Source organism: Trichosurus vulpecula, chromosome 6, assembly GCF_011100635.1.
Source record: "Trichosurus vulpecula isolate mTriVul1 chromosome 6, mTriVul1.pri, whole genome shotgun sequence".
Lineage (NCBI taxonomy): Eukaryota > Metazoa > Chordata > Mammalia > Diprotodontia > Phalangeridae > Trichosurus > Trichosurus vulpecula.
The window spans coordinates 206,283,092-206,311,081 of NC_050578.1; the positions used below are offsets into that span (position 1 = coordinate 206,283,092).

Genomic DNA, 27,990 nt, shown 5'->3' on the forward strand with positions numbered 1-27,990 from the left:
TTAATTTAAATACACCCAGGAGATTCACTATTTAGAAAGTACCTGGGGTAAGTCTGTTTGCAATAGAGAAAAAAAGCTATTTTTATACACAAATAGTCATTCCCTGATTCATCTTCTACATGCCTGGAATGAGGAAAGGCTCCATGAGTTAGGTCCTACAGGAAAGTAAGAAGGACAAGCTTTCCGTGGACAGATGGAAGAGGGAATACTGTGAGTATAGGAAGAGAATGGTGATTTCCTGGGGTGTTTTGTTTGGTCCTTTGAATGGCTGGTGAGTAACCACAAATATTCCCCTGTATTTAATTTAGAAACAAAATGTCCTTTCATGGATTAGGCAAAATAAACCCAAGCATCTCTGTAAACTTATCATATGTTGTGACAACAATTTCTGTTTGGGGTAACAGTTAGTAAGCTAAATGATGCCTTTTGTATTTAGAACAAGAAAATTTTCAGAAGTTTTGCCAAATAGTAACATGCTGTGACCTTGGCTGACTTACTTCCTTCTCTAGGTCTCAGTTCCCTTATCTATAAATTGGAGGGTTTGGGCTCTATGGAATATAAGATTTCTTCTAACTCTGGCAATCTGAGCTCTCAGGTCACTTCTAGTGCTGTGTTCCAGGACATTGCCAACATCTCAACTCTGAATAGCCTTACAAAGTAGCAATGAAATTTTACATCCATTAAGGGAGGGACAGCAAGCAGCGGACATATATGTTCCTGTGTGAGAGTAGGGACAGGAAGGGTATGAAGTACAGAAGTACAGAAAGTACAGAAAGAAGAAGTTGGGTTAGATATTGAGAAGTGTTTCCCAACAAAGTCAAACATCTGTTGAGGCTCATCAGAGAAGCTTATGAATGGATGAATGAATTAAAAAGCACTTATTAGGCACTTATATTCTAAGAGGTTAGGATATAGATGTGAAAGTGAAGATAATATCTGTTTTCAATGAGCTTATATCCTGATGGGGGAGACAACACCACTAGTGGAGTTGTGGCCACTTTGGTTTGGAATGATGGGGGAATGGGATGATGAATGGAAGAGATTGACACCCTTTCTAGTAGCAATGATTATGTTGATTTGATTATGATTCTAGAACCTGAAAGCTGGTAGGAAGGAGGGGTGAGGCAAATGAGGAGATGATGACCAGGACGTGGAGGGAAGCATGGCTTGAGCCCTCCTAGATATAGTTGGCCATGTCAGAATCTCACTCTTCAGATCAGCAGGGTCTTAGAGCAGAAATTCCAGAACTGAAAGGGTGAAGCCCTTCAAGGCGCAGTATCTGGCCTTCTCCACATGTAATTTTTTCAGTAAGCTATGGAATGAGGTTGGTCCAAGCCCTGCCATCTCTATGAAGCCTTCACTAATTAATAATAATAATAATATATTTATTTAAAATAAACAATAATAAAAGCCTTCATTTCCAGGCCACAATGAGTAATGAAGCTAAAGTCAGTAAGAAATACAGGAGTTCAGAAAAGGGGGACTTAATTTTGGAGTTCATCTATTTAGGCTCCTTGATGTTACACACCATGAAAGACCAAAGAATCAAAAAATAACTATGTTATTCTTACCGAATAGCATGTGTGATCTTGAGGTAGTCTTTATTTTTTTTTAAATAACAATCAGTAGGGTTACTAGTCTTTCATAGTCATAGACTCTTGAGTTTTCTAGCTGAACGGGGCCTGGAAGGTCATCTAATCCAACTTCCTCCTTTTATAGATCAAGGAAACAGAAAGCCAGTAAGTGAAGTAATTTGTTCAAGGTCATAGGGGTAGTAAGTAGCATTGTGGGATTAGAACTCAGATCTTCCAAGCCCTAATCCAGTGATCTTTCCACTAGATTATATAACTTGCTCATCTCTGAAGACCAAAGGATTCTTCTACATGGACCCAGAGGTTGCTGGAGAGTAGTTACCACGCTTATGTTTCTTTTTTGTCACCCTATATCACAATGCTGGTTTGTTGGTTGTCAAAATTATCATAGAACACAGGAAGAACCCTTAGAATAGAGAAGGTTAGAGCTGGAAGGACCTCAGAGATACCTGTTCCAACATTTTTCAGAAAAGCAAACTTGTAGGATCATAGGATCATATAAGAAAGGGACTTTGAAGGCCATCCATTATAATTCTCTCATTTCACAAATGGGGAAGTTGAGGCTGACTTACCCAGGGTCACAGCTGGTAAGTATTTGAGGCAGGATTAAAACCCTTAAGTCCAAAGTTCCATCCATTGCTCTGTTTCCCTCTAGGGGCTTCTGGTGGGAGGTAGGTTGGTCACAGTCTGCCACTGAATATGTCCCTACATAGTTGTGAAAATAGGTTCTAGGTATTCCTGGCTTCCACAGTCTGAGAGCAACCTCATTCTAGGTTCCAATTTGTAGAAACCTCCTTGGGAAGGGGAGGGAAATGGTGGTGTCCTGTTTTATGTCAGAAAGGACATAGGCATAAATGTTCTAGCACCCCTTGGATGGAAACTGAATGATGTAGGATTAATGGAATCATCTGTGTGATTATCTGAGATTAGTCATTTGTTTCAGTAGTGTCTGACTCGTGTCTATTTGGGGTTTTCTTAAGCAAAGATACTGGTTTGCCATTTCCTTCTCCAGCTCAATTTACAGATGAGGAAACTGAGGCAAACAGAGTCAAGTGACTTGCCTAGAGTCATAGTAAGTCAGATTTGAACTCATGTCTTCCTTACCTCTGGCCCAGGGCTCTATCCACTGTACCACCCAGCTGCCCCATGTATAATGATCATGCTATTAATAATATTATAAATACCAAAAACAATGATTTTTGATTTCCCATAATAGATAGCTTCAGTGAGATCTGGAGTGAAGTTATCCCAGAGGACTTTGGAAGCAATGAAATATCACAATGTGAAAGGCTGTTCTTCCTTGGTCCATTTATTTTATATTAATTAACACAATAGACAGACAAGGCATGCACATCAACCATTATTATCATCGCTTGTGATAATTCTTCCATAGTTTAAGGGTCTGTACTTCTATTGCTGTGAATGTCCCCTTTGCCAGACCAGATTGTGAGCCCTCTGTAACTTAACAACTCTTCATCTGGAGTTGCTGTGGCCAAAATACTCCTCATTCCATGGCAATGTCAGGAGGACCCTGTCCAATCACAGGACAACAGACTTAGAGTTCATTCCTACACCTTGAAGTGTTTCCAACCTGGGAGGAGCTTGTGGTCCCCTCACATAGCCTCCGAAGTAGTGGGTGCCACCGCCATGCCATGAAAAAAGCACTGGAGGACATTAAGAGTATTCATGATACACACAAAAGATTTTCCAGAAAAAAATTTCAAAAAAAAAAAGCATCAGAAAATCAAACAAGTACACTTTTTTTTTCTGAACTGTGCTTGATTTGAACACTATGTTTTTCATAATCATTTATCATATAATAGGGATATCCTTGGTATACAGAAAAAATCCCCTTAATAAAAGGATTTGTTCTGTAAAACTCAGACTCAGTCAAAAGGCCACACCCAAGGACCTAGAAGGCCTCAAGGCCACAGGTTCCTCACCCCTGAAGGGAATGCCCCCATGAAGAAACTCCCTATGACAGTGTAGCTCCTTTCCTTCAAATTATAGTTACAGACAGTTGCCTAGAGCACTGGGATTGGAAGGGACCTGCCCACACGTCACTTATAATAACAAGGGTCACACAGCCATTATATGTCAGAGGCAGTGGTTGAACCCAGGCCTTTTTTGGCTTGGAGGCTGACTCTCTATCCATCAGGCTGCATTTTTTGTTGTTGAGTCATTTTAGTTACGTCTGTCTCTTCATGGTCCTAGTTGGGGTTTTATTGGCAAAAATACTGGAGTGGTTAGCTATTTCCTTCTCAGCTCATTTTACAGATGAAGAAACCGAGGTGAACAGGGTTAAATGACTTGCCAAGGGTCACACAGCTAGTAAATGTCTGAGGCTGGATCTGAACAAAGGTCCTCCTGGACTCCAGGACCAGCACTCTATCCACTGTATCACCTACCTCGGTCAAATAATAGCAACAATAAAGGCACCTACCAAAGAGATATGATCCCAAACTTATCCATCTGCCTGGGGAATAAACGACATCAAAAAACAACACCAGGGAATTCATTTAAAAATTATTGTAGGTAAGTGACTTAAGTGGTCAGGGAAAGTAGAGATTTCTGAGTTCTTGAGTCTAGGAAAACAGACTCTTCTTCCTTCTGGGAGGGTATCACTGTTGTCAACATTCAGAGATTAAGCACTGTGTCTTAGATATGTGTGACTCCAATGAGAGGACTCGATCCTTGTCCCAGGTACTGACACCCAGAGGGATCCTGTGGGAGAATGGTGTATTTTTTTCCTTGCTGTATTCCAGAGACCACTACACCTGACCCTCTCTATCCTTCACCAGCCTACTCCTCCCCTACTCCATAGGGTTTAAAAGGGAAAGCAGATCTCAGAAAAGGGCAGGGTCATGGGCCAACAGAAGTCAGGGAAGATGGCGAAGGATTCTAGCACCATTATTAGACCTGGAGTTCAATCTCTTCTGGTCCTCACTTGGGCCACATACTCTGTCCTTTTCTGCAATGAAAATTTGCTCCAGGTGCCAGAGTGCCTAATGATGGCTCTGACCACAATCTAATCTCTTCCAGACATTTCCTTGAAGCTCATCATGGTACAACCAGAGAGTGGCCTTCCTGACCCTGGTCTACAAGAGGAGTTGAGGCGAAGACTCCGTCTCTTGGAAAATGACAGCAGAGAGGTTTCAGCTGTGTTCAGCGTAAGTCCTAATGATTTGGATGCTTAGACTGCTAAGACGTTCTCTTAACTATCCTTCCAGCTCATGGTGTAATGGAGAAATGGCTGGTCTTAAAGCCAGTTAGACCTGGGTTCAAGTGCTGCCCCTGACAAAATACCATTTATGTACTGAGGCAGCTAAGTGGTACAGTAGAGAGAGTATGGACTTGTCCTCAGGAAGACCTGAGTTCAAATCTTTCCTCAGACATGCCTACTAGCTTGTGACTATAGGCAAGTCACATAACCTCTTGTAGGCTTAGTTTCCTCATTTGTAAAATTGGGATAACAATATCACCTGCCTCTGAGGGTTGTTGTGAGGATCATCTGTGCTATATAAAAGCCAGCTCTTATTAGCTAAAAATGTGACCCAGATCAAGTCACTTAATTTCTGGTCTAATGCTCTAGATGACTCTCTAAGAATATAAATTGTGGAAAATTTGCATTAGTAAAGGGACTCATCCAGTGTTTCCTATCCCTATTAGATCACAGATTCAGGCCATTCACAGAATTGTGTCCTCAGTCCCCTAAGTGATCTTGAATGCCTTTCCCTGATCTGTATTTAACATAAATACCTTGCTGTCCTCGCTCTCCTCCCTCTCTCTTCCTCTCCCTCTTCCTCCCCCTCCCCCATCTCTGTCTCTCTCTCTCTCTGTCTCTCTCTCTGTCTCTCTCTCTGTCTCTCTCTCTCTCTCTCTCTCCATCTCCCTCAGCCCTGTTGGTGGGCCTATGTTGGACCTTGATCTGCCTCAGGACAGAGGCTAAGCTGTTAGACTCCTACTAATCCTGATCAGAAAGGAACCATAGAATATAGAATGTCAAAGTTGGAAAAGACCTTAAACCCATTAGAACATGGAAGATTAGGGCTGGAAGCAACTCTAGATCATAGAAAATAGGTCTTTTCCACTTTTAACATTCTTCCATATTCTCTAAGCCCAAGTGTTCCCTGACCTCCAACAACACCACCTCAAAGATAGACTGATTATTTCATCAGACCCTTTGGGGATTTTGTCAAGTCCACTTTGTAAACCAAACTTACTGCAGTGGGCGTGTTGGCTAGCTACTCTCTCCCTGACAGTGCTGTTAAGTACACTGGAGTTATTGGGTTTCTCAAAACAACTTGTTAAAGTCATTTTCTTATAAATACATGCTCCTTTTCCAAAGAGCTGAACTTTGAGCAAAAGTAGTGAAGGGGCTGGTTCTCCTTGTCATGTGCAATTCCGGTTGTTTTGTCAATTGTGCAATTTCTGCTTACTTATCTTTGCTGGGAGAAAGGATTTTGTCAAACCACATCTATGGCAAGTCCTGTGTGATGCTGACCTGCAGAAGTCCTTTCATAATCACCTCCTTAGATTCCCTTATGGTGATAGTGACAGCTCATACTTCTAATATTCTCCAACACCCCTGTGGGGCAAGAAATGAAACTATGGTGCTCTGTATTTTACAGGAAAAAGAGCCTCAGGGGAAGTGTTTGGTCCAAACCGACTTAGCTAAAGAATGTGAAAACGGAAATTCACCCCAGGTCTTAGGACACACCCTTCCACGTCCACTCTTATTCAGTCAATCTGACTCTTCATTACCCTGTGGACAATACTGTCCATGGAATTTTCTGGACAAAAATACTGGAGTGGTTTGCCATTTCCTTCTCCAGTGGATTAAGGCAAACAGAGATTAGGTGACTTGCTCCAGGGTCACACACAGCTGTCTGAAGCTAGATTTGAACTCAGGTCTTCCCAACTCCAGGTCCAGCACTCTAGCCACTGAGCCACCTAGCTGCCTCCACATCCAGTATTCCTCTATAAAGTCACAGGACCGCCACTTTGAAAAGGACCTCGGAAGTTATCTAGTCCAGAGCTTCTTAAAATTTTTTCTACTTGTGCCCCTTCAGTATATGGAGTCAAGACAAAGAAAGGTATAAACAGCCCTTCCCTTCAAAGAGCTCACATCCTAATGGGAAAGATAATGTATTAAGAGCTAGTTTTATATAGGATGTATATAGAGTAGATGGGAGATCATCTCAGAGAGGAAGGTGCCCTTGGCCGGGGGCCCTGAGAAAGGTCTCTTGCAGAAGGTGAGATTAGACTTGAAGATATTCAAATGGCTTCCTATAGAGTCTGTTGTTAGAAATTTGAATATAATGAAAAGTATGATAATAATAATAGTAATTTCAGTCTAATGAAAAGGGCCTTAAACTGAGGTCATGAAACAGAGAATTCTGACTTGAAAAAGATGTCAGAGTTCATCTAGACCAAGAGTTCTTAACCATTTTGGTGTCACGGACCCCTTTACGGTCAAGGTAATGAAAGAATCAAGCTAGACCACTGAGTCATAGAACCTTAGAGATGGAAGGGGCATTAAAGGTCATAAAGCCAATCCCATCCTTCCACAAATGTTCCATGGCATTCATTGCATTCTTAAATGGATAGTTCTGTGATTCTATTCATCAAAGTCAAATTTAGTGTTGTGGATTAATAAAAGAGGCTGGGGATGTGCAGCCTCTGAGCATTCTGTAGTTTTAGCCAGGATAAAAAACTATTAATAGCACTTAAGGAAGATGAAAGAAAGAAAGAGAGAAAGAAAGAAAGATTAAGAAAGAGAAGAAAAAGAAAGGAAAGAACTCCAAGGTCATGTTAATATTTAGCAAGTTAGTAAATGTCGCATGTAGTCCAGAGATGAAATCTCACCAGAATAGGAAGGAGAAAGAAGACTTTGCCTTATGAGAGTCTGCTGAAGATCTGGGAATGTTTAGCCTGATGCAGAGAAAACTTAGGAAATGCGAGGGGCAAAATTACCTGAAGTACAATGGAACTTGGAGTCATTAGTATATGGGGGGGAAGGGGCCAGGTAAAAGGTGAATCCTATGCTGTACTATGAATGAATGAATGAATGGAAAAAATGTAAGTGCTTACTATGTGCCAGATACTGTGGATACACATAAAAGCAAGCAAGATAGTGCCTCCCCTCATAAAATTTATGTTCTAATAGAATAATAATTCTATATGGGAACACAGAGTTAGAATGATGGTGATGGTGTTAACAATCGTTCCCATCTCTTCGGCACTTTTAAGGTATATAAAACACTTTCCTCATAACTCTCTGAGGTAGGAAATGAAAACATTAGTGCTCCACCCCCTTTTACACAGGAGGAAAATGAAGCTCGAAAAGTGAGTTGACTTGCCCGGGGTCACATAGCCAACAGGTGGTTCAGTAGATAAAGCACTGGGCTCAAAGACCTGAGAGCAAATCTAGCCTTAGACTTGGTAGCTAAGTTGCATTTAGTTAGATAAGTATCACTAGCTGTGTGACCTTGGGCAAGTCATTTAACCCTTGTTTGCCTCAGCTCCCTCCACTATAAAATAATGATAATAATCACATCTGCCTCCTATGATTGTTGTGAGGATAAAGCACTTAGGCTAGTGCCTGGTACATGGTAGGAGCTATATAAATGCTAATTGTTTTATTATTATAATTATTTTATGTTTTATCTACATTTTATATTATATGTTATATATGATATTAGATATTATTTATATTTTATTTTCATTATTATAATTACTTATATTATTACCAGGAATATAACCCATTCTTGACTTCAAGAAGGAAATGATAGTAGAAAATTAGCTGGTCAAAAGTGTGTACTTTGTAGTATGCACTGTGCCAAGTGCTGGGGATACAAAGAAGAGTATAAATAGCCCTTTCCCTCTGCTAGGTGGTGCCATAGTTCATAGAGCATTGAGCTTGGAGTCAGGAAGACTCATCTTTGTGAGTTCAAATCCCACCTCGGACACTTAATAGCTGTGTGACCCTGGGCAAGTCACTTGACTCTGTTTGCCATAGTTTCCTTATCTGTAAAATGAACTGGAGAAGGAAATGGCAAACTGCTCCAGTATCTTTGCCAAAAAAAACTCCAAATGGGGTCACAAAGAGTCAGACATGACTGCACAACAACAACAAAAGGGATAGCAGATTGGTAGCACAAATCAAAACTTAGCAAAACTTTGAAAAAGTTTATAAAAGATAATTCTGGCATTTGCCATTTCCCATTTTCCACTAACAACCCTGACCATTTGACCATCTATACTTTAATAGTAGCCCTAAACTAACTTTTGAATGCCAACTTTGGTATGAAAATATCTTTTTTTTTTCCCCTTCAGGAGCTATCAGCCAGGCTGCTGTCCATTCACAGTGACCAGGACCTTATCGTGGTGACATTTAAAACTTTTGAAGAAATATGGAAGTTTTCTACATATTACTGTCTAGGTAAGGCACTTAGAATCCTAGGAAGAAATGTTAAATTGTTTTTCACTATCCCTCTTGGGTTCAACTCCTGCCTCAGACACTTACTAGCTGTGTGATCCTGAGTAAGTCCCTTAACCTCTCTGAGCCTTGATTTTCTCATCTGTAAAATGGGGATAATCATAGCATTTACCTCCCAGCCTTCCTGAGTTAACATCACTAAAGTGCTTTGCAAACCTTAAAACTTTGTATAAACGTTACCTATCATTATTGTTATCATCACAAAATCATTCTTTTCATCTTGTTATTGTTATCAAAAATTTCTTTGGGAAAAAGTTTACTAAGTAAAAACTACAGGAAAATAATAATAATTTAGTGATAGTAATAATCACTTGTGCTTTTGACCATTTCTGCTAATAAAGCTTATCCCGTAATTTTTCAGAAACAGATAATAATAAATGATACTTAATGGTGTTTACAATCACAAGCTTTTTCATTTGATTTTCACAGCTCTTCAAGTTAAATGATAAAGCTATTGTTATCACTCTTCCTTTATCAATAGGGAAACCAGAGATCAGATAATTGTAATGACATGACCAAGGTCACAGGCCTAACATTCTGATTTCAGGTCCAGGGCTCTTTGCTTCATTTGATAGTACTATAGGCATAGAGAGAAAGGCTGAGCATTTACTAAGTGCTTACTCTATGCCAGACACTGTGCAAAGGCCTAGGGATACAAAGGGAAGCAAACAAAATGGTCTCCGGCCAAAAGGAGCTCATATTCTAGTGGGAGAAAGCAAGGCATAAAGGGGAACTGGAAAGAGCGTGGGGATTGAGGGAGAAACTCAATGGGGGCATGGTGTGGAGATGGCCAGGAAGTGGTGGGGACACCTGGCTCTGAGCAAAGCAAGGAAAGCTCACTCACTTTTCAGAGACCAGCTTCCCAAGCTCAGACAAATTGACATTTAAGACATGCAGATAAATACATCTTCTAAGTATAAGATATCCCCTGGGGAAAAGCATTTTTAATGAATCTTGGATAGTACAGTTTAGTGAAAACAACATCGGTATTCATGGGATCATAGGATTTAGAGCTGATGGGGACCTTAAAGCTCATCTAGTCCTACCTCCTTCATTTTGCGGGGAACTTGGACCAAGGGACAGCAAGGTGGCTCAGTGGATAGAGCTCTGGGCCTGGAGTCAGGAAGACCTGAGTTCAAATCTGGCCTCAGATATTTGCTAGCTATGTGACCCTGGGCAAGTCACCTAACTTCTGTTTGCCTAATCCACCAGAGAAGGAAATGGTAAATCACTCTAGTATTTTTGGCAAGAAAACCCCATGGATAGTTGGTCCATGGGGTCACAAAGAGTTGGATGCTGTTAAACAACAAGAAGGTAAAGAGAGGTTCAAGATTTTCCCAGTCATATATAGAGGTAATGGACAGCAATTAGAACTGAATCTGCACTTTCATCATTATGGGGAACTTCCAGATGAAGACATTCCCTCTCCTAATGCAGGTTAGCATTAAGTTCCCATTAAGAGGGGACTAAAGCCCTGAAATTGAGCAGGTTCACAGTGCCATTTTGTGCCAGTGGCTCCAAATCAGCTCTCTGGTCACTGCACTTTGCTGCTTTTCTTTCACAAAGTCACGAGTAATGACAGCCAAAGCTAGAATTTGAGTCCAGGCCTCTCCATTCCTAATTCATTATGTTTTCTACTCCCCCCATACTGTCATTTGGAGTTTGGAACTCTGGGTCCTGATTTTGTCCCTTCCCTCATTCTTTTCTCATCTATAAAATTAGGGTAATAATACGTCTTCTACTTCATGTGGTACTTCTGAGGTTCAAATGGGATAAGGTTTGCCAAATGCCTTGTGAACTCTAAAATGCTACACGTGTTAAACTATCGTGATCACCATGGTCCATCAGCATGCCTGTTGTGGACTCACAGCTCGTCTTCTCGTAATTTTGCTTCTCTTAGGATCTCTTAGGGCACACTTTTAACTAAGGCATGTTCCTTCTTTGCAAATTTTGAAGTAGTTTTCCTGCACTGAATTCTGACTATAGTCTTAGCAAATGGCTCCATTTACCTCCCTTTTGCAAGGGGTCTAGGAAACGCAGAAGGTTTTCTAATTTTATCTTTCTATTGGCTAGGTTTCATAAACCACTGCATGGAAAACTTGTTGATGGATCAAGACTTCTGGCTTCTCTCCAGCTACAAGAGCAGGGGGGATAGTGAAGACTTCGATGCTGGGATTGACGTCTTTATTGATGAAGAGGCTTTACAGTTAATGCACAAAAGCATCTTAATCCAGGAAGGTGAGCATTCTTGAATAAAGGTATATTTGGAAGGTTGCTGTTTTTTCCTCACCTAGGAAACTAGGAAGAAAGAGGAAAGAAATGGAGCCCATGTACACCTTTAAGTTTTAAGGCCCTAAATTTTTCAGTTCTTTTTAGAAATGAAAACTGTACAAAAATGGAATTGGCTGCCCTGAAAAGTAGTGAGTTTCCTGTCATTGAAGATGTTCACATGGCAATTGGCTGATCACTTCAGATTATATATTTGGAGCTGGAAAGGACCTTAGTGACCATCAAGTACAACCTTCTCATTTATAAAGTGCTTTGCAAACCTTAAAGTGCTATCTATACAAATATTATTGTTGTTGTTACATATGAGGAAACTGAGTCCTAGTGGGCTTAAGTGACCTGCCTTAGGCTAGTAAAAATCAGAGTTGAGGTTCTGAGTCAAAATCCAGCACTGTGAAGTCCATCACAGAGCTAATCCATAACCAACAAATATTTATTTAGCACCTTCTATGTTCTAGGAGCTGTGGGGATACAGATAGAAAAAAAGTCTAAATAATTTTAATTCTCAAGAAGTTTGCATTCTATTGGGGGACACAACATGCACATATAGAAGTATATCCAGAATAAATATGAGATAATTAAGACCAAAAGGGAGGGCACCAGCAGTCAGAAGGATAATGAAAAGAAAATTGTGTAGAAGACAATTTTTGAGCTAAGTCTTGAAAAAGGAGGGTGTTTCTTGGAGGTAGAGGTGTCAGGGCAGTACATTCCAGACTTGGGCGATGGCCACGCAAAGGCACAGAAATGGAAGATGGAATAGAGAGAAGGTCAGTCTGGCTAGACTGTAAAGTGTGAGTTTAGGATGAAGGCTGGAAAGCACAAAGGCTGGAAATATAGTTTGAAGGTTTTTAAAAGTTGCAAAAAAGAGTTTATATTTTATTTTAGTGGTCACAGGGAATCACCAGAATTTCTTAAATAAGGAAGTGATGAGGTTGGAATAAATCTAAGAAAAATCCCTTTAGTAGCTCTGTGGAGGATGCATTGGCATGGAGGGAGTCTCAAAGTAGGGAGATTGATTAGAAGATCACTGAAACAGTGCAGGCAAGAGGAGAAGATGGAGTGAAGTGGAATGAGTCTTTAAGTAAGTGTAACAATAAGGCAATAAACACAACATCAACGATAATTGTGAATATGTCTATGTAGTTCTGTATCGCAAGGTGTGAGAGACTCTCCATAAAGAAGGTAAAAGAAGTCTAACATTTATTCAGACACCAGAAAATCATATCCCATAACCAAATGTTCAGCTCCCACAGCCAGTCAGTCCACTTTATCACAACAGCAAGGAACTTAAAACACCATATAACAGACTGGAGACTCGCCATCCCAAAACCTCTCTGACCCCCTGCTTGGGTCTTCCCAAAACAAAGTCACAGTACAGCTAAGTAAGCCTGTTCAGCTCTAACAATCACGAGAGCAGCCATTAGCAGCCATTAGCTGCCATAACATCTCTTTCTCTCTCCCTCAGCATTTTCTATGACATAACTTCCTTTTCCTGTCAGGAAGCTCCTCCCACCACATATGTCTTGGGCTTCCTGTGACATAAGCAAGTCACATGGCCTATTAATGGGTGGAAAAGATCTTCAAATCCAAATTGCTACTACAGCAGGGTAATTAGAATATTCCAGGAGGGAGATGAAATCCTGAAGGTGGCCACTGTGTGAATAAAAAAGAATTGGATTTGAGAGAATTTGCAGATAGAAAACTTGCCATATTTAGTAACCATTTAGATATGGGGGATGAGAGAGAATGAATTGAAGATAATATGAAGGCTCCAAACTCAGGAGACTAGGAGAATGGTGGTCCTCTCAACATAAACAGAAGAGTTTAGCAGAGGGAAGGGCTTTGGGGAAATGATAACGATTTGTTTTCAATGTGTTAAATTTGAGATGTCTCCAAAACATCCAGTTTGAAATGCCTAATCCATAGTGAGTAATGTAGAACTGGGACCCAGGAGAGGTTCAGTCTGGATATATACTGTGAATTATTTCTATAAGGATGATAATTAAACCCATCGGAGTTGATGAAGTCACTGAGGGAGAATATATAAATACAGAAGAGAAGAGGCCCAGGACAGAGCCTTGAGATACCTCCACAGTTAGGTGGTGTGACATAGTTGATGAAACTGTTTAATGATAGAGTATGATAGCTAATTTATTTCTAAACTTTGTTCTTTTTACTTATCATCTTTTGATGTTGGAGGCTAAAATTGTTTTAGGAAACATTTAGTAATAATGGAAATTTTTTGTTGTCATTGTTTTGGTCTGGACCTTTGATTTCCTTGGAGTAGGGGACTCCTTTGTGAGAAAACTCCCTCTGCCAATGCAGATTAACAGCTGTACTGACACTAGTCATCTTAGAGAATTGACCTAGACACTGAGAGGTTATTTGCCCAGAGTCAAATAGCCACTGTGTACCATAGACAGGATTTGAACTTAGATCTTCCCTGATTCAATGTTGACTCTATCTACTAACCACTTCCTCTCAACAACTACAATAATAACTCCTATCTCTAGAGTTTTAAGGGCAAAGGCCTCTCCTCAAAGGAACTCCATAAAATAAGTTGGACTAGTATTGTTCTCTTTTGACAGATGAGGAAATTGAGGCTCATTGAGAACATTACCACAGTACTGTAGTTAGTAGGTATCAATATCTGAACCTCTTACTCCCTGTCTCTCCCCTTTGTGATGATCTTTCAGGATCTAGAATAAACTTAAGGAGAGCTGGATTTATCCAAATATTTTATCAAACCCACCTAGAACAAACAAAGCAGCTATGGGGAACAAGCCTGCTACACCAGCAGAGCTCAATTCTAACTTTGCTTAGGATTCAGTAAGACACAGCTGCTCTCCTCCCATCTTCCATGATAGTCTCTGATGCTAGCCCTCTCTTCCTCTCTCTCTCTCTCTCTCTTTCTCTCTCTCTCTCTCTCTCTCTCTCTCTCTCTCTCTCTCTCTCACACACACACACACACACACACACACACACACACACATCCCTCCCCAAATGTTACATCAGAGTCTGATGTACCACAACTCTTGTCATTTACTCATATTATATTATTTGATCTACATTAACATAGTTTTGCACATGCCCAGTCCAAGCTCTAAGTGGGGTGGGATGGTATGGAAGTGCTCTATTGTCTGGACAGGAATCCTATGATGCTGTTGTCATTGGTGACTTGGTTATCCTTGGAGCATAGACTTAAAAGCTGGATAGGACCCCAGAAGTCATCTAGTCCAACCCTTGCATTTTTTACAGATAAGAAAGGAGGTAATCTGCTCAAAGTCACTTAGGTAATAACAGGCAGATGTGGAATTCAAACCCTGATCCTCTCACTACAGAGCCAGTATTCTTTCTACTGCTATAGAACCCAGACTCCTAACTCTAAGTTCAGTGTTCTTTCCCTACTCCATAGATTCCCCCTCCCTTTTGCTGCCATTATCTGGGAGCTTTCCAGGTCTGGAGGTGCTGAATTACTCAGCCTGCCTCTTTCCCCATGGACCCACTTGAAGTCTCCAGTGCTTCTTGACATTCTCCTTGACAGAAATTGGGAAAGAAGAGGAGGACCTTAAATTAGAAAAATGCAAAATCAGGCTCATGATTTTATACAGCTCTGACATCTCCCTGTACTACACTGCACATGGTTACATAACTTCCCAAGTTGTTTTGAGGATTAAATGAGATGATATTTAAAATGTGCTTAGCATAGTATCTGGCACATAGTAATAAATGCTTATTGGCTGATGGTCTTTCTTTGATAGGACACTCACTACTTTTGAAAGAAAAAAAGGCAAGGCTGCTGGAAAATTAGGTGAGGTCTTTTGGGAGGAATTGTGTAATTTACATAGAATATAAGTTGGTGAATAGTGTTTGAAGACCAATTTGATCCATTAAGGGTCTTACCTGATGACCAGAGCCATCTTAAACTAATAACATTGATAGGATTAAGCAAGAATTAAAAAAAAATTTCTCACAGGAAATGAAGCCATAAATTATATCAATACATTTTTTCTTTTTGCTGACTTGAAAGAAAATCCTCTGGTACATTTTAAGGGTCATTCTTTGTATTGTGTCCTGACAACCAAATAAGAGAGATCCTGGCTCCAAGAGGTGAAAGGAAGACTGGCCAGCCCTGTCGGATGGCATCGCCAAGATGTCTGAGGGCACTGACGCAGACTACCCAGACACTGTCTGAGAGCCTCCCCATGTCAGCCGAAGGGGCCTCTGAGGAACTCTTGATTCCATTTCATCAGTAGGTACCGAAATAAATCTTCTCTTACATTTACTGGGCCTTGGCAAAAAAATTTCCTCTTATTAGGTTGTACTTTTGTGACTGAGTGGTGGTGGGGAGGGGCGAGGGAAGAGGAATAATGATAAGGAATATCTTACTGTTTAGTTTTTATGGTTCCCATGTCTTGCTCAGCACAGGAGTTTGTACATACTAAGTGCCTAATACATATTTGCTAGATTGAGTGATTATCTTATTTAATTTTTATAACAGCCTCCCAAAGAAGATATGGCAGGGTTCATTATCCCCACGGGACAGATGAGAAAATTAAAGTTCAGTTAGTGAGAGGTAAATGAAAAAGGACCTTAAAACACAGAATGCCAGAGCTGAGAGGACATTTAGAACATAATATATCAGATTGGGGAGGGAACTCAAAAGATGCCAGCTTTGCCACTTATTGTGTGACCTTGGACAAGTCACTAAACCTCTTTGGGCATCAGTTTCCTCATCTATAAAATGGTGAAAGTGGCAGGAGGAGTCTTGGACTAGATGACTTCTAAAGTCTCTTCTTCCTCCTTTAAATCTATCATTTTATGATTTTTCTTAAGATTTATACCAAATGGGGACTTGCATGAAGCATGTGTGTACTGCCTCCTCACCTCCCTCCCTCAGTATCTCCACTCTCCAAGTCTCAACTCAGGTGCTGTCTTCTACATGAAGGCTTTCCTCATCCCCTCCCTCCTCAGATTCTATTGGTCTCCCTTCCAAAATCACCTTTTATATGTTTTCTATAAAACTATATACGTACACATTGCCCCCCCCCCGCCACCCCTCTCCACTAGATTGTCAGCTCCTTGAAAGGTAGGGACTGTTTTTGTTTTTGTTGGTGGTGCCTAGCATGCAATTGGCACTTAATACAAGGACTTTTTTTTTTTATTGATTCCAGTTTCTACCATCCTGGAAGAATGAAAATTGATAGGACTCTATTGTTTAGGAAACCACTTAGGGAGTCAAAGGCATTGGCAAGGTCATTTGGGGTCACCCCATTGGTGTGCGTATTTCCTAAATATTTCTCTCTTTTTCTCCCCAAGGTGGTCTCTTAAGGTACAGTCTGATCCTGTAGATGTCTTTGTTGGTGAATCCAAGATCTGCAATCAAATAGGTAAAAAAAAAATAGAAAACTTGTTTGCCTTTCTCTGCCCAGTCTGATTAATTTCAGTTGAACTGAGAAACTTAATTTGGACTGAATGTGTCTGGAAGAGCTGCCAAGTGTACATGAATCACCTAGGATAGATAAGATGGTGTCGTGTCGCAATGACGCTGGGTCAGATCCAGCAAGGCTGTTATAACTTTTTATTGGATTGTTGTTTCTTAACCAAAAAATACCCAACAAACCTTCTTTTCCTTCAAAGGAAGATAATGTAATGATAACATCAATTATGATCTTGGCAAGTCTTTTCTCTGGGCCTTAGTTTCTCTCTCCGTTAAAAAAAAATGGATCAGATGATTATTACTAAGGGACTCTTCCAGTTCTGATATTCTGTGACCCTCAAATTTATGAATCATCATCAGTTCAACGTTTCTTTGACAGCTTATGTCTTATGTCTTATAGATCTGTGTCTTAAATGTCTAATAGACATTTCTTTCTGAATAGCTAAGTGAGGTGGGTATTATACACATTTTGCAAAGGAGGAAACTGAGTCAGAAGTGAAGCAACTTTTACTCATGGTCACACAGAAAATGTCGAGCTAAGACTGATACTTAGGTCTCTCAGAACTAGTGTTCTTCACACTCCAATGATCACATTAAGTGTCTTCATCAGAACCTTTCAAAAACAATTTTTTTCCCACCTAAAACAATTATCACTTTGTATCAAGTTCATGTACGGGATACTAATGAACTCAAAACCTTTAAGCAAACGAGATAATATTTGTAAATCATGTAGAACAATACCTGGTACATAGCAGATGCTAAATAAATGCTTTTTTTTCCTTTTCCCCTAATAATATTTTAATAACAGATGAAAGGCAAGTACTTCAAATTTTGTTTCATGTAGTGTTAATTACTTAAATCTTCAGAGGGTCCTTTTTTGGCCTGCATCCTTAACTAGATTTCTGTCCTTATTTTTTGTACAAACTCTTGAACCACTCTCAGACCAAAACCAAAAACCATTCTGAGACTAAAATCAAACAAAAATCCCAGTATACCAAGAAGTTAAATTACGTTAATTTTATCAAACATGTTTGTGAGCACGTCTATTTCATTCATTTTTAGATACTGGTCTGATAGGGAATTTCAATCCAAGTCAATCAATAATGCATTCCACCCTGGACTTAAGAGGGAATAGGCCTCAGGTGCTGTAGCTTGCATTCAAGTCTGCACCTCAATAATATTTCACTTTTTATGTGTCAGTTTGCTCACAACGGTCCTGTGCGATAAAATGTACCAGGGATATTTGTATTTTACAGGAGAGGAAACTGAGATGTAAAGAAGAAAAATCATTTGAAATCAACAGAGTTAGCATTGGGAGGGATCTCAGAAGCCATCTAATCCTACCTTCTCAATTTGCAAGGGAGGAAACTTGAGGCCTGGAAAGGTTCATTAACTGTCTCAAGACAACACATTTGCAGGATTTGAACCTGGGTCCTTTGACTCCAAATCCAGGGCTCTCTCCACTTTGCTCATGCCAACACAGCTAGCCGGAGGTAATTCTGACTGCTCCAGCGGTCTTTCCACTGTACCACACCTCCTTATGTCCTCCCATTTTGTAACCACCCCTGAAATTCCAGGTCCTAAAAATGGTGTGAAAAAAGAAGTGTAATAGACAGATTAATTTACATCTCTATGCAAATATGTTAGGACTATAACTTTATCATCACTCTTGACTTCCACACTGAGGGTGTAATTATTGTTCTGCATTAAACTTCCTTATGATAAGACCTGTCCAAAAATAGAACAAATGCCTTGCCTTGCTGGTAACAAGTTTCCTGTCCCTAGAGCCTGTGAAGCAAAGACTTGATCACCACTTGTTGAAGGAGATGGCCTCTGAGGTCCCTTTGGGCTCCAAGAGTTTATGATTTTATGTTTGAGTACTAAATTGTAAGTTAGGACACATGTGTTCCAATGCCAGCTCTGACACAGGCCTGCTAAGGAATCTTAGGAAGTCATCTGCTTCCTCGTCCATATGAAGAGGTGACAATCCCCACCATAGTTTTATTGTGGTTGTTGTTGTGTGTTGTTTGAAGCATGAGGGAAAGACAAAAAGTGTCTCAGAAACCAAAGGTGAGAGTGGGAGAGCCCTGCTGTTTTCTTCCCAAACTACATTTTCTACAGGTTAATCAAATAATGCAACTAAAGAGGGAAGATACTCTTCTGTATTCCACATTTTAATAAGAACCTTGACAAACTAGAACATGCAACTGAAATTAAGTACCTACTGTATACAAGAATGGTGCTAGGAATGAAGGGTGGCCCAAAGTTTAAGTAAAACATTGACCCTGCCCTCAAAGAGCTTATAGTTGGAAAAGGGGATAAGACACCAGAGCAGCAATATACAATATTACCTAAGTGCTTTATGAAGACAGAAATGGAAAATCGCTTACAACTATGGAGGTCAGGGAAGATCTTCTGGAGGAGCTGGCATTTGAGTTGGGCTTTTAGCATAGACAGCTAGTACCATAGCCAAGATTTCACCCTCGGTATTGTGATTCCAAATGGATGGCTCATTCTACTATCTCCCGTGGTAGTCAGCTCCCTGTCCCTGGAAGTCTTCAAGTAAAATTGAGATGCCCATTTACTTCTTGAGGATATTTTAAGGATACCATTGAGGATAAGATTCCTGTTTTAACTAAGTATTAAAATCAATGCTCCAAAATTCCTTCCAGCTCTGAGGCTCTGGTACCTTTCCATGCTTTCCCCCTCCATCTTCTTGCCCTGAAATGATGCAGGTATCTTGAAAGCATTCTCATCAATAGGAACAGGGGTCACTGCTGTCCCTGTATACATCCAAGAGGAGCAAAATATTTGCCAGGTTTGGGAGGGGATTTTTCTGTCTTGTCAGAAGCCTCTGTTCTGTTGTCTTAAGACAGTAATTTAGAAGATGGTTCTTTTTCTACAGTTATAGGCACCTGCTTTGCCATAATGGATCACTATAGCCAAGTATCAGAGGAAATGAGTTTCCAGGAGGGGGATCAGATCGAGATCCTAGGTGTCCTTGTTCCCTGCCTGGGGTGGTTTCTGGGGAGGCATTCGGAGACTGGCCAGGTCGGCTTTGTGAAGACCAGTCACATTCAAACGCATACCCAAGCTTCCAGGTAAGTAGAGCAATACACATCCTTCTTCAGGCTGTTGCCATACTTCCTTGTCCAGTGATGGAGAGTAGCTGGCTACTACCCAGACTTATAGTTGTTGTTTAGACTAAAACATCAGCTAAAAGATGGCCTAGCCATAGACTGACAGAAAGAAATTAATTTGGAATCATAAAATTTAGAGCAAAAATTTACTAGAGATTATCTCTAATAGTCAGCATGCTATGGTACCAAAAAAAAAAAAGGCTACACCTGCAGCCAGACATCCCTGGGTTCAAATCTCACCTATGATCCCTATTGGTTATATGAATCGATCTCTTTATGCCTCAGTCTCATCTGTAATATGGAGAGAATAACACCTATTGTATTTAATTTATAAATTCGTTGTGAGGAATCAAATAAAATAATGCAGATGAAGAGCTTTGCAAACATTAGAGCACTTTGGAAAAGACAGGTGGCCTTGTGATTATTATCATTATTATTACTTAGTTCAACACCTCATTTTGCAGAAAGGGAAACTCAAAAGACATCAAGAATACCTAAGTGATCTGTCCAAAGTCACAGCCAGTGAGTGGCAGAGCTTGCTCCCAATCTCAGGTGTTTTGGCCCCAATTCAAGTGACCCATCCTTCACTCCTGCCTCTTTATAGCCAGGGCCACCCGTCTACATATACAATTGTTTATGGAGCATTCAGCTGTGTTTTAGTTTATCTGATTATTCAGACATACATGTCATGGAATTATCATTGCTCAAGACCTTGGCCAGCTCACAGCTTGGCTCTCCATTCAAAACTTCCCCTGGGACCCCCAGATTCCAGACTTACACACTGGGAAGCTCCCCAAGAGCATCAGAGCCCAGGGAAGCACTGCTCTGTTTTCATAAGACCTCTTCGAGCTCTCTTATTCTCTTATTTTCAAAGAATTTCTATATTTGCAGTGTAATAGGCCATACAGAACAAACTACAACCAAGAGATGCAGGCTCTCCTTTAAAAAAAAAAAATCTGGCCTCAGTGGAAAAGAGGCTGGTGCCCTTATCAGTGGTACTGTTAATAGATGCTGGTTCTCCTACTCCTAGATCTTAGCTGCTTTGCTTTTCGTATTATGGTAATATGGACATGTTTTCATTGAAGTAAAAGTGTCAGATTTTCTTCTGACTTTTAAGTGGTTTAGCCTTGGTTCCAAAGTAAAAAGTCTTAAATTTTATTTTAAATTTAGGGCCTTAAGCCCCCATTGAACCTCAGCAATGGGATTTTGTTTTGTGGAAGTAAAATTTCAAGAAAACTGAGACATATTTGTTACTTGGAATTAAATTAATGCAGTATGTGTCCTAACTTGTAGGTTAGCAAATGTGATCTTTCTGGATGAGGAGGAAAAGTCATTTTTCATCAACAAAAAGAATTTTTCAGAGGATGACGTGATCCGGTTATTAAGGAAAACAGCCACTTCTACTGTGTGCACAGCATATAGTATGGGTAAGTATATCATCTGCTTGGCATCCTTCCTATAGCACATCCCAAGGAACGTTCTAGGGTACAGGGCTGTAGAGCTATCAACCCCTTCATAAATGCATCCCATATGACTTGGCTTAGTAATGAATATAGGATGTATCATATGTTCACAACCCAGCTCTACTCCCCAGACACCCTGCAAAGGCTCTTAGACCTCATTGCATCTCTCACAGCAAACAGGCTAGGTCTTGTTATTCTCATCATCCCCATTTGTCAGACAAAGCAACCAAGAAATTAACAGTCATGAAGGGAAGTGATTTTGTTAATGTCACACAGCTAGTAAGTGGTACTGGAAACTGGGTCCTCTAAGTCAATTCTTTTTTCCATTCAGTTTTATCTGATTCCATTTCTAATGCTTTTTCCACTGTACCCCAGTGCTAACTCATTTCTTTTTTTCCACTCCTATTCAGACACATTAGAAGAAATGGAATTTCAGAAATCCCAAGAACAAGGTATGACCTTTGAAATGGAGCTACTAAATGTGTTCACTAGACCAAGGTGGGGACATAGCTTTTCACTCAAGGAAAAGGGGCTGTTGTGTTTGAGTCTACGTTTAGGTCTCAACGTGAATGATGGTCCTCTGAAGTGGTCACATGTACTTGAATTTACATTATTCAAAGTTAGAACTTATGTAAAATGTGGTCATTGGTTCTAGCACAATGGAAATAGCAGTGTGAATTGAAAGAACGCCACCTCTTCAGAGAGAATTCTTTATCTGAAATAATTGAGACCGAGCTGCACATAGAGCATAATGTGGTGCTTAGCATGTAATAAACAGTAAGTGGTTTCAATCAATCACTCATGTATAGGATCCATTAACCAATCAATAAACATTCCTTAAGTGGCTACTATGTGCCAGGCACTCTGCTAAACACTAAGGGTACAAAAGGAGACAAAAGACAGTCCCTGCCTTCAAAGAGTTTATAATCTAATGGGAGAGACAACATGCAAACCAACATATACAAAGCAAGCAACATACAAGATAAAGAGGAAATAATTAACAGAGGCAAGGCATTAGGGTTAAGAGGGTTGGGGAAGATTTCCATTAAGAGGTAGGATTTTAGTTAGAACTTAAATGGCAATTGTCAGAGTGGAGGAGAGAGAGTGGTCCAGGTACGGGGGAAAGCCAGAGAATCTGCCTAGAGGCCAAGGAGCATAGAATTTCTAGCCAGAAAATACCTTCCAGCATCCTCCAGTCCAGCAAATATAGTGCCATTTTAAATATGAGCAAAAGAAACTTAAAAAAGTGAAATTCCATGTGCAGTATTCATATACCTCAGATATTGAAGAAGGATTCAGTTTATTCTGTTTTTGCTTCAGAGGGCAGAATCTGAAGCAATGAGTAAAAATCACAGGGAGGAAGGTTTCAATTCTGTAGAAAAAAAAAGTCTTCACCAATAAGAGCTGTCTGACCATGGATTAGACTACATGGGGAGACAGTAAGCTCATCCTCACTAGAAGGGTTTAAACAGCCTTTCAAGTAAAAGAGAATTCTTGCATCAAGGATGGAAAATGGATGGGCAGAATTGGACTAGGTGACCTCAAAGGCTTCTTCCAATTTTGAGATTTTGGTGACATCCTTCGATTCTGAAAAAGAACTTGGGGAGCTAACAGCCCCTGCTTAGAAATGGGCCAGACTGTCAGCAAAGCGGATTTATTGATCTTCTTTTATTAAATCTGTGAGGTATCTTGTGCTGTGCTTGCGCTGTCCCAAGGATGGTGCTGGAAACTGTCCACTTCAGGCGCAACTATTGTTCTTTCCCTTTGGTGTGTAATTTGGTGATTGACACTCTCCAGATTCAACTTGTTTGAAAAAACAAAAAAGGTCTGAAAAGAAACACAGAATCAAGGCAAATGCAAAATTCTCTTTTCCTTACCTCGAGGGAATCTGAGTTTGGCTCTAAGGTAATTTTTAAATCTTTGGATTTAAATCTTGAAAGAGGTCCATCTAACCCCATCTGGTTTAGATGCTCTCCCTCCCCTGCTTAGAGTTCAGACTCTACATTGTTGGAGGAAATAAGAAAATGGGATGATATTTCTTTAAGGTGTGAAGTCCTGCAGGTTGCAAAGTTCCTTTTGGCAAGGGAGGAAATAGTGACTTCCTTGGATATCAAAATGCCTAGAGGAAAACATGCACGGCACAAGGCTTGGCGGCTGTTTCCTGGCTGTCAGAGGTGGCCACGTCTTGATGAGTTAATCTAATAAAGAAAAGCAGTTTAAAACTTGGCTGCTCAACAAGGTTTTGTACTTTTATCCCAAATCTATAGAGATCACTGAAGAGACAGCTTGTTTTGAACATTTCTTTCTCTTTGTAGAACTAAGACAGACAAATCTAGTCTTTATTCTTCCCCTCCAAACACTTCCTCTTTCAATGTACTTCTTACTTGGAGGAGGGAGTGCATTTATTAAGTACCTGCTGCTTACAGAACACTTTGGAGTTGCCGAAAAGGCAAAAGTCTAGGTAAGACAGGGCTGCTGAAGCTTACCGTCTAGTATGGATCGCCATTCTTCACCCGTATTACATTTTAAGTACTTTGTCAAGGTGCTCTTCAAATGTTATGTGAGGTATGATAGAGAAACTGATAGTCACTTGAAAGAATTGGGAAAGGCTTCATGGAGGAGTTGGTTTTTACAGGAAATAGAAGAACTCAATAAGCAAAGAGGAAAAGGGAACATGTCAGGCATAGAGGACATCTCAAGTAGAGGCATAGAACCAAGAGGGCTTGAGATGTGACCAGACAATAGAGTAGTCCAGTTTGGTGAAGGAAGGATGGTATATCAAAAAGATAAAGAGATACCAGGCTGTGGCATCCCCTCAATGCCCAGCAGATTTGGCACTTTACCTACTAGGGAATAGGGAGCCATGGGAGATTTTTTCCTAGAAGAAATGTGACATAAAATGTGGAATACTGATCTACTACTGTGTATGGCCTGGGCCAAAAGCTGACTTGTACTACTCTGCAATCTGTCCCTAGCTTAACAAAGCAGATTTATTGATCTTCTGTTATTAAATCTGTGGGGTGTCTCTCCTCAAAATGAGACCATTTTAAATAAACAAGAAGCAACTTCAGTTTTTGTAGTGGATAGAGTGCTGTATCCAGAGTTGGAAAGAAGTGAGTTTGAATCCTGCCTCAGACTCTTACCAGCTCTGTGACCCAATGTAAATCAATTAATCTCTCTGAGCCTCAGTTTGTGCATCTGAAATAATAGCTAACATTTATCTAGCACTTTGAGGTTTTCAAATGCTTTACCTATGTTATATGTTATCCCATTTGATCCAACAATCCTGGGAGATAGGTGCTATTATAATCAATTTAGAAATGAGGAAACTGAGACATAGGGAGGTTAAGTGGCTTTCCAAGGGTCATACAGCTAGCAAGTGCCTAAGGCAGGTTTCAAACTCAGGTCTTTCGAACTCCAGCTTCAGCACCCTCTCCGTTATACCACGTAGCTTCTGTCGAGATAATAAGAACATTTCTCTCCCAGGTTTATTGTGAGAATCTAATGACAAAATATTTGCAAACCTTCAAGTGCCATATAAACGTGAAGTGTTTTCCACATTGTAACCTTCTTCTACCTTGCAGAAGTGCCTCAGCCTCCACTTGGTTCTGACCCAAGTCCAATGACTGACAAGGTGAGAGTCATCTTAGAGAGATGCAAGACCCTCCATCTCTGCCCTCAAGCACCAGAGAGCCAGGGAGGGGATGATGATCAGCCACCTGCTCCAGATAGCCTGCCCATGCCTGAGGAACCCCATTTTGGCCTTGAGATGGAAGAAAATGATAACAACCCAGAAAGATTTCTCCTCTTGCTACTGTTCCTAAATGAGGATGAATACAAGCCATGCTACAGGAGCCTGTATGACTCCTCTTTTCCATGTCTGAACACCATGTTTAATGGGTATACCGAAGAGGAAGAACTTGTCTGTTACTTTGGGCAGGCAAGGGCAGCCGCCAAGAAGGCCAACCTTCCCATGGCCTTGACAAGACTGTGTTTTCTCCTCGGGAGGCTATGTGTCAAAAAACTCAAGCTCTCCCAGGCTCGGGTTTATTTTGAAGAAGCCGTGGGAGCCTTGAGGGGCAGCTTCAGTGACCTTTTCCTTGTGGTTGCTATTTACACCAATCTCACTGCCATTTATTTGAAACAGAAAAACAGAGAGAAATGCACACATGTGTTTGGCAAGGTAGCAGCTCTGCTCCTGGGAATTCCCAGCTATATCTGCAGCACAGAGACGGAAGCTGAGCTCCTCAAGTTTGTTTTGAAGATGGTCATCTTGAGCCAGCAAAGCCAGCAGGCTGAAGCCAGGATCTGTTTCCTGCTGGCCAAGCATTATATTAACCTCAAGCAGTCAGAAGAAGCCTTGCCCTTCCTGGAGAGGCTGCTGCTTTTGAATGGTGAACTGGGTTTATGGGACTGCTCATGGTCCACAGATTGTTACCTCCATCTTGGGGAAATCTACAGCAGAAAATGTCTGCCTCACCTTACGCTGAGCTGTATTAAAGTCGCCTCTTTCCAGAGCTCACGGACCTTCATGAGTTCCTTGGAGAGCGTTGACTTGGTTGTTCAGAATACCCCCAAGCTTTATGGCCTGAGGAAGGTGGACCATGTACTTCCATCCCAAATTGCACACTACCTCAAGCAAGCGCTGTCCTCTGCCGTGACTTCCCAGGAGCGAAAGCTCTGCGCTTCCATTTATCGTAGTCTTTCAGAACTCTATAGCTACCACAGGAGATATGAAGAGGCCATCGAGTATGGGTGGAAAGCAGTGGAAGCAGATGACTCAGCCGGTGTTGCCCAGGTCATTAACAACTTAGTTTCTTTTGCTTGGCTACACATTCTTCACAGGCAAAATCCAGTAGCATTGGGGATCTTAGAGTCCATTGTAGAGTCCTCCCAAAGTAGCCCTCAGCAATTAGGGATTATTTATAACATGGCTGCCATTGCCCTGAAAAGGATGAACAGTACAAAGAGGGCAGCTGAGACTTACTACAAAGCACTCTATGTTTCCAAAGAGCTTGGTGCGGACCAGAACCAGGCGGTTGTCCTGGCGAACTTTGGGGCTCTCTGCCTCCACTTGAATGCCAGTGGTCTGGCTGAACACTATTTCATTGAAGCAGTAAAACTCTTCTCCCAACTTCCAAGTACTGCGTGTGGCCGAGAGTTTGTCCAAGTTCTCCTCTGGCTGGGGCAGCATTATACCAACAGAGCTCAAGAGGAGAAAGGAAAGTGCTATTACGAATGGGCCTTCCTGGTGGCCATGGAAATGAGTCATTTTGAAAGTAAGTGTTAGTTCGATCTTCCCCTGGGTGCCCACTCAGAGTCAGAGCACATTTGTCTTTTTTCTAGCTCAGGGCAGTTGTTTTTGACTGGTAGACAATTGCCTGTGGTGCTGAATAGTCTGAGTGTAAGTATTGAGGGAGTAGGGTAGAAGGCACAGGATTTAGAGTTCAAATCTTAGTTCTGTCACTTACTGCTTAAGTGACCTTGGGCAAGTCACGTAACCTATATGAACCTCCATCTTCTCATCTGTAAAATGAAGAAGTTGGACTGGATAGTCTCTGAGGTCCTTCAAGCTCTAAATATATGACACCTCCAAAATAGGTCTGAACCAAACAACGCAATGACAAACAACAAGCAAAGGAAATGTTTTAGTTCCATCCTGTTTTGGGTCTGCCTAAAGTTCTACCACATTTGGCTTTCCCTTCCCTTCCTTTCTTCTTCCCTTCCTTCCCCTTCCTTCCCTCCTCATCTTCTCTTCTCTTCTCTTCTCTTCTCTTCTCTTCTCTTCTCTTCTCTTCTCTTCTCTTCTCTTCTCTTCTCTTCTCTTCTCTTCTCTTCTCTCCTCTCCTCTCCTCTCCTCTCCTCTCCTCTCCTCTCCTCTCCTCTCCTCTCCTCTCCTCTCCTCTCCTCTTCTCTTCTCTTCTCTCCTCACTTCTCCTCTCCTCTCCTCTCTCTCCTTTCCTCTCTCCTCTCCTTTCCTCTCCTCTCCTCTCCTCTCCTCTCCTCTCCTCTCCTCTCCTCTCCTCTCTTCTCTTCTCCTTCTTTTCTTTCTCCTTTCAACTTTTCCTTTCTTCTGCTATCCTTTCATTTCCTACCTTTTCTTTCCTTTTCTTTGATATAGTTGGGCGATGACATCCTAATAGTGGAGTGGAAAGGCATAGCCACCATGACTGTGATTCATGGGGTACAGGCAGAGGTCACAATTATGAAAGGGTGAACAGGCCCTGGTCCCAGAATGTTGAGATTGAAAGGTCAGTGACAACACTGGAAGACCTTCAGCGTCCAAGAAACCTCATGCTTCCTTGTCCCACCTTCTGCCCCCTCACTAGCCATAGTAGGTCTCTTCCTTTGCCCCTTGCCTCAAGTACAAACATTCTCTGCTTACAGGTCTGGCTATAAAACCATAGAAGATCAAAGCTGGGAGGGACCTTAGAACATGAGATCACTGGAGTTAAAACAGATCTTAAGACATAATCAGGCAACTCTGGGAGGTCCCAGAAGAATTTATTCCAGGGCTCCAAGACTTCCTTGTATCCATTTTCCAAACCCACCCCAAACTCATGAAATG

The 27,990-nt window shown here is 41.0% G+C and overlaps 1 protein-coding gene across 5 annotated transcripts in view; it reads left to right on the forward strand.

Moving 5' to 3' along the window:
- The window catches only part of SH3TC1 (SH3 domain and tetratricopeptide repeats 1), a 108,458-nt gene that overhangs the window by 61,519 nt on the left and 18,949 nt on the right, over positions 1–27,990 (forward strand). For all 5 annotated transcript variants that reach the window (XM_036763521.1, XM_036763520.1, XM_036763523.1 and 2 more), the window contains 9 exons: positions 4,635–4,762; positions 8,931–9,036; positions 11,167–11,331; positions 15,433–15,631; positions 16,699–16,769; positions 19,725–19,920; positions 21,253–21,386; positions 21,833–21,874; positions 25,007–26,701. In XM_036763521.1, the coding sequence (XP_036619416.1) occupies positions 4,635–4,762; positions 8,931–9,036; positions 11,167–11,331; positions 15,433–15,631; positions 16,699–16,769; positions 19,725–19,920; positions 21,253–21,386; positions 21,833–21,874; positions 25,007–26,701 (2,736 nt within the window). The remainder of the gene's footprint in view (positions 1–4,634; positions 4,763–8,930; positions 9,037–11,166; positions 11,332–15,432; positions 15,632–16,698; positions 16,770–19,724; positions 19,921–21,252; positions 21,387–21,832; positions 21,875–25,006; positions 26,702–27,990) is intronic.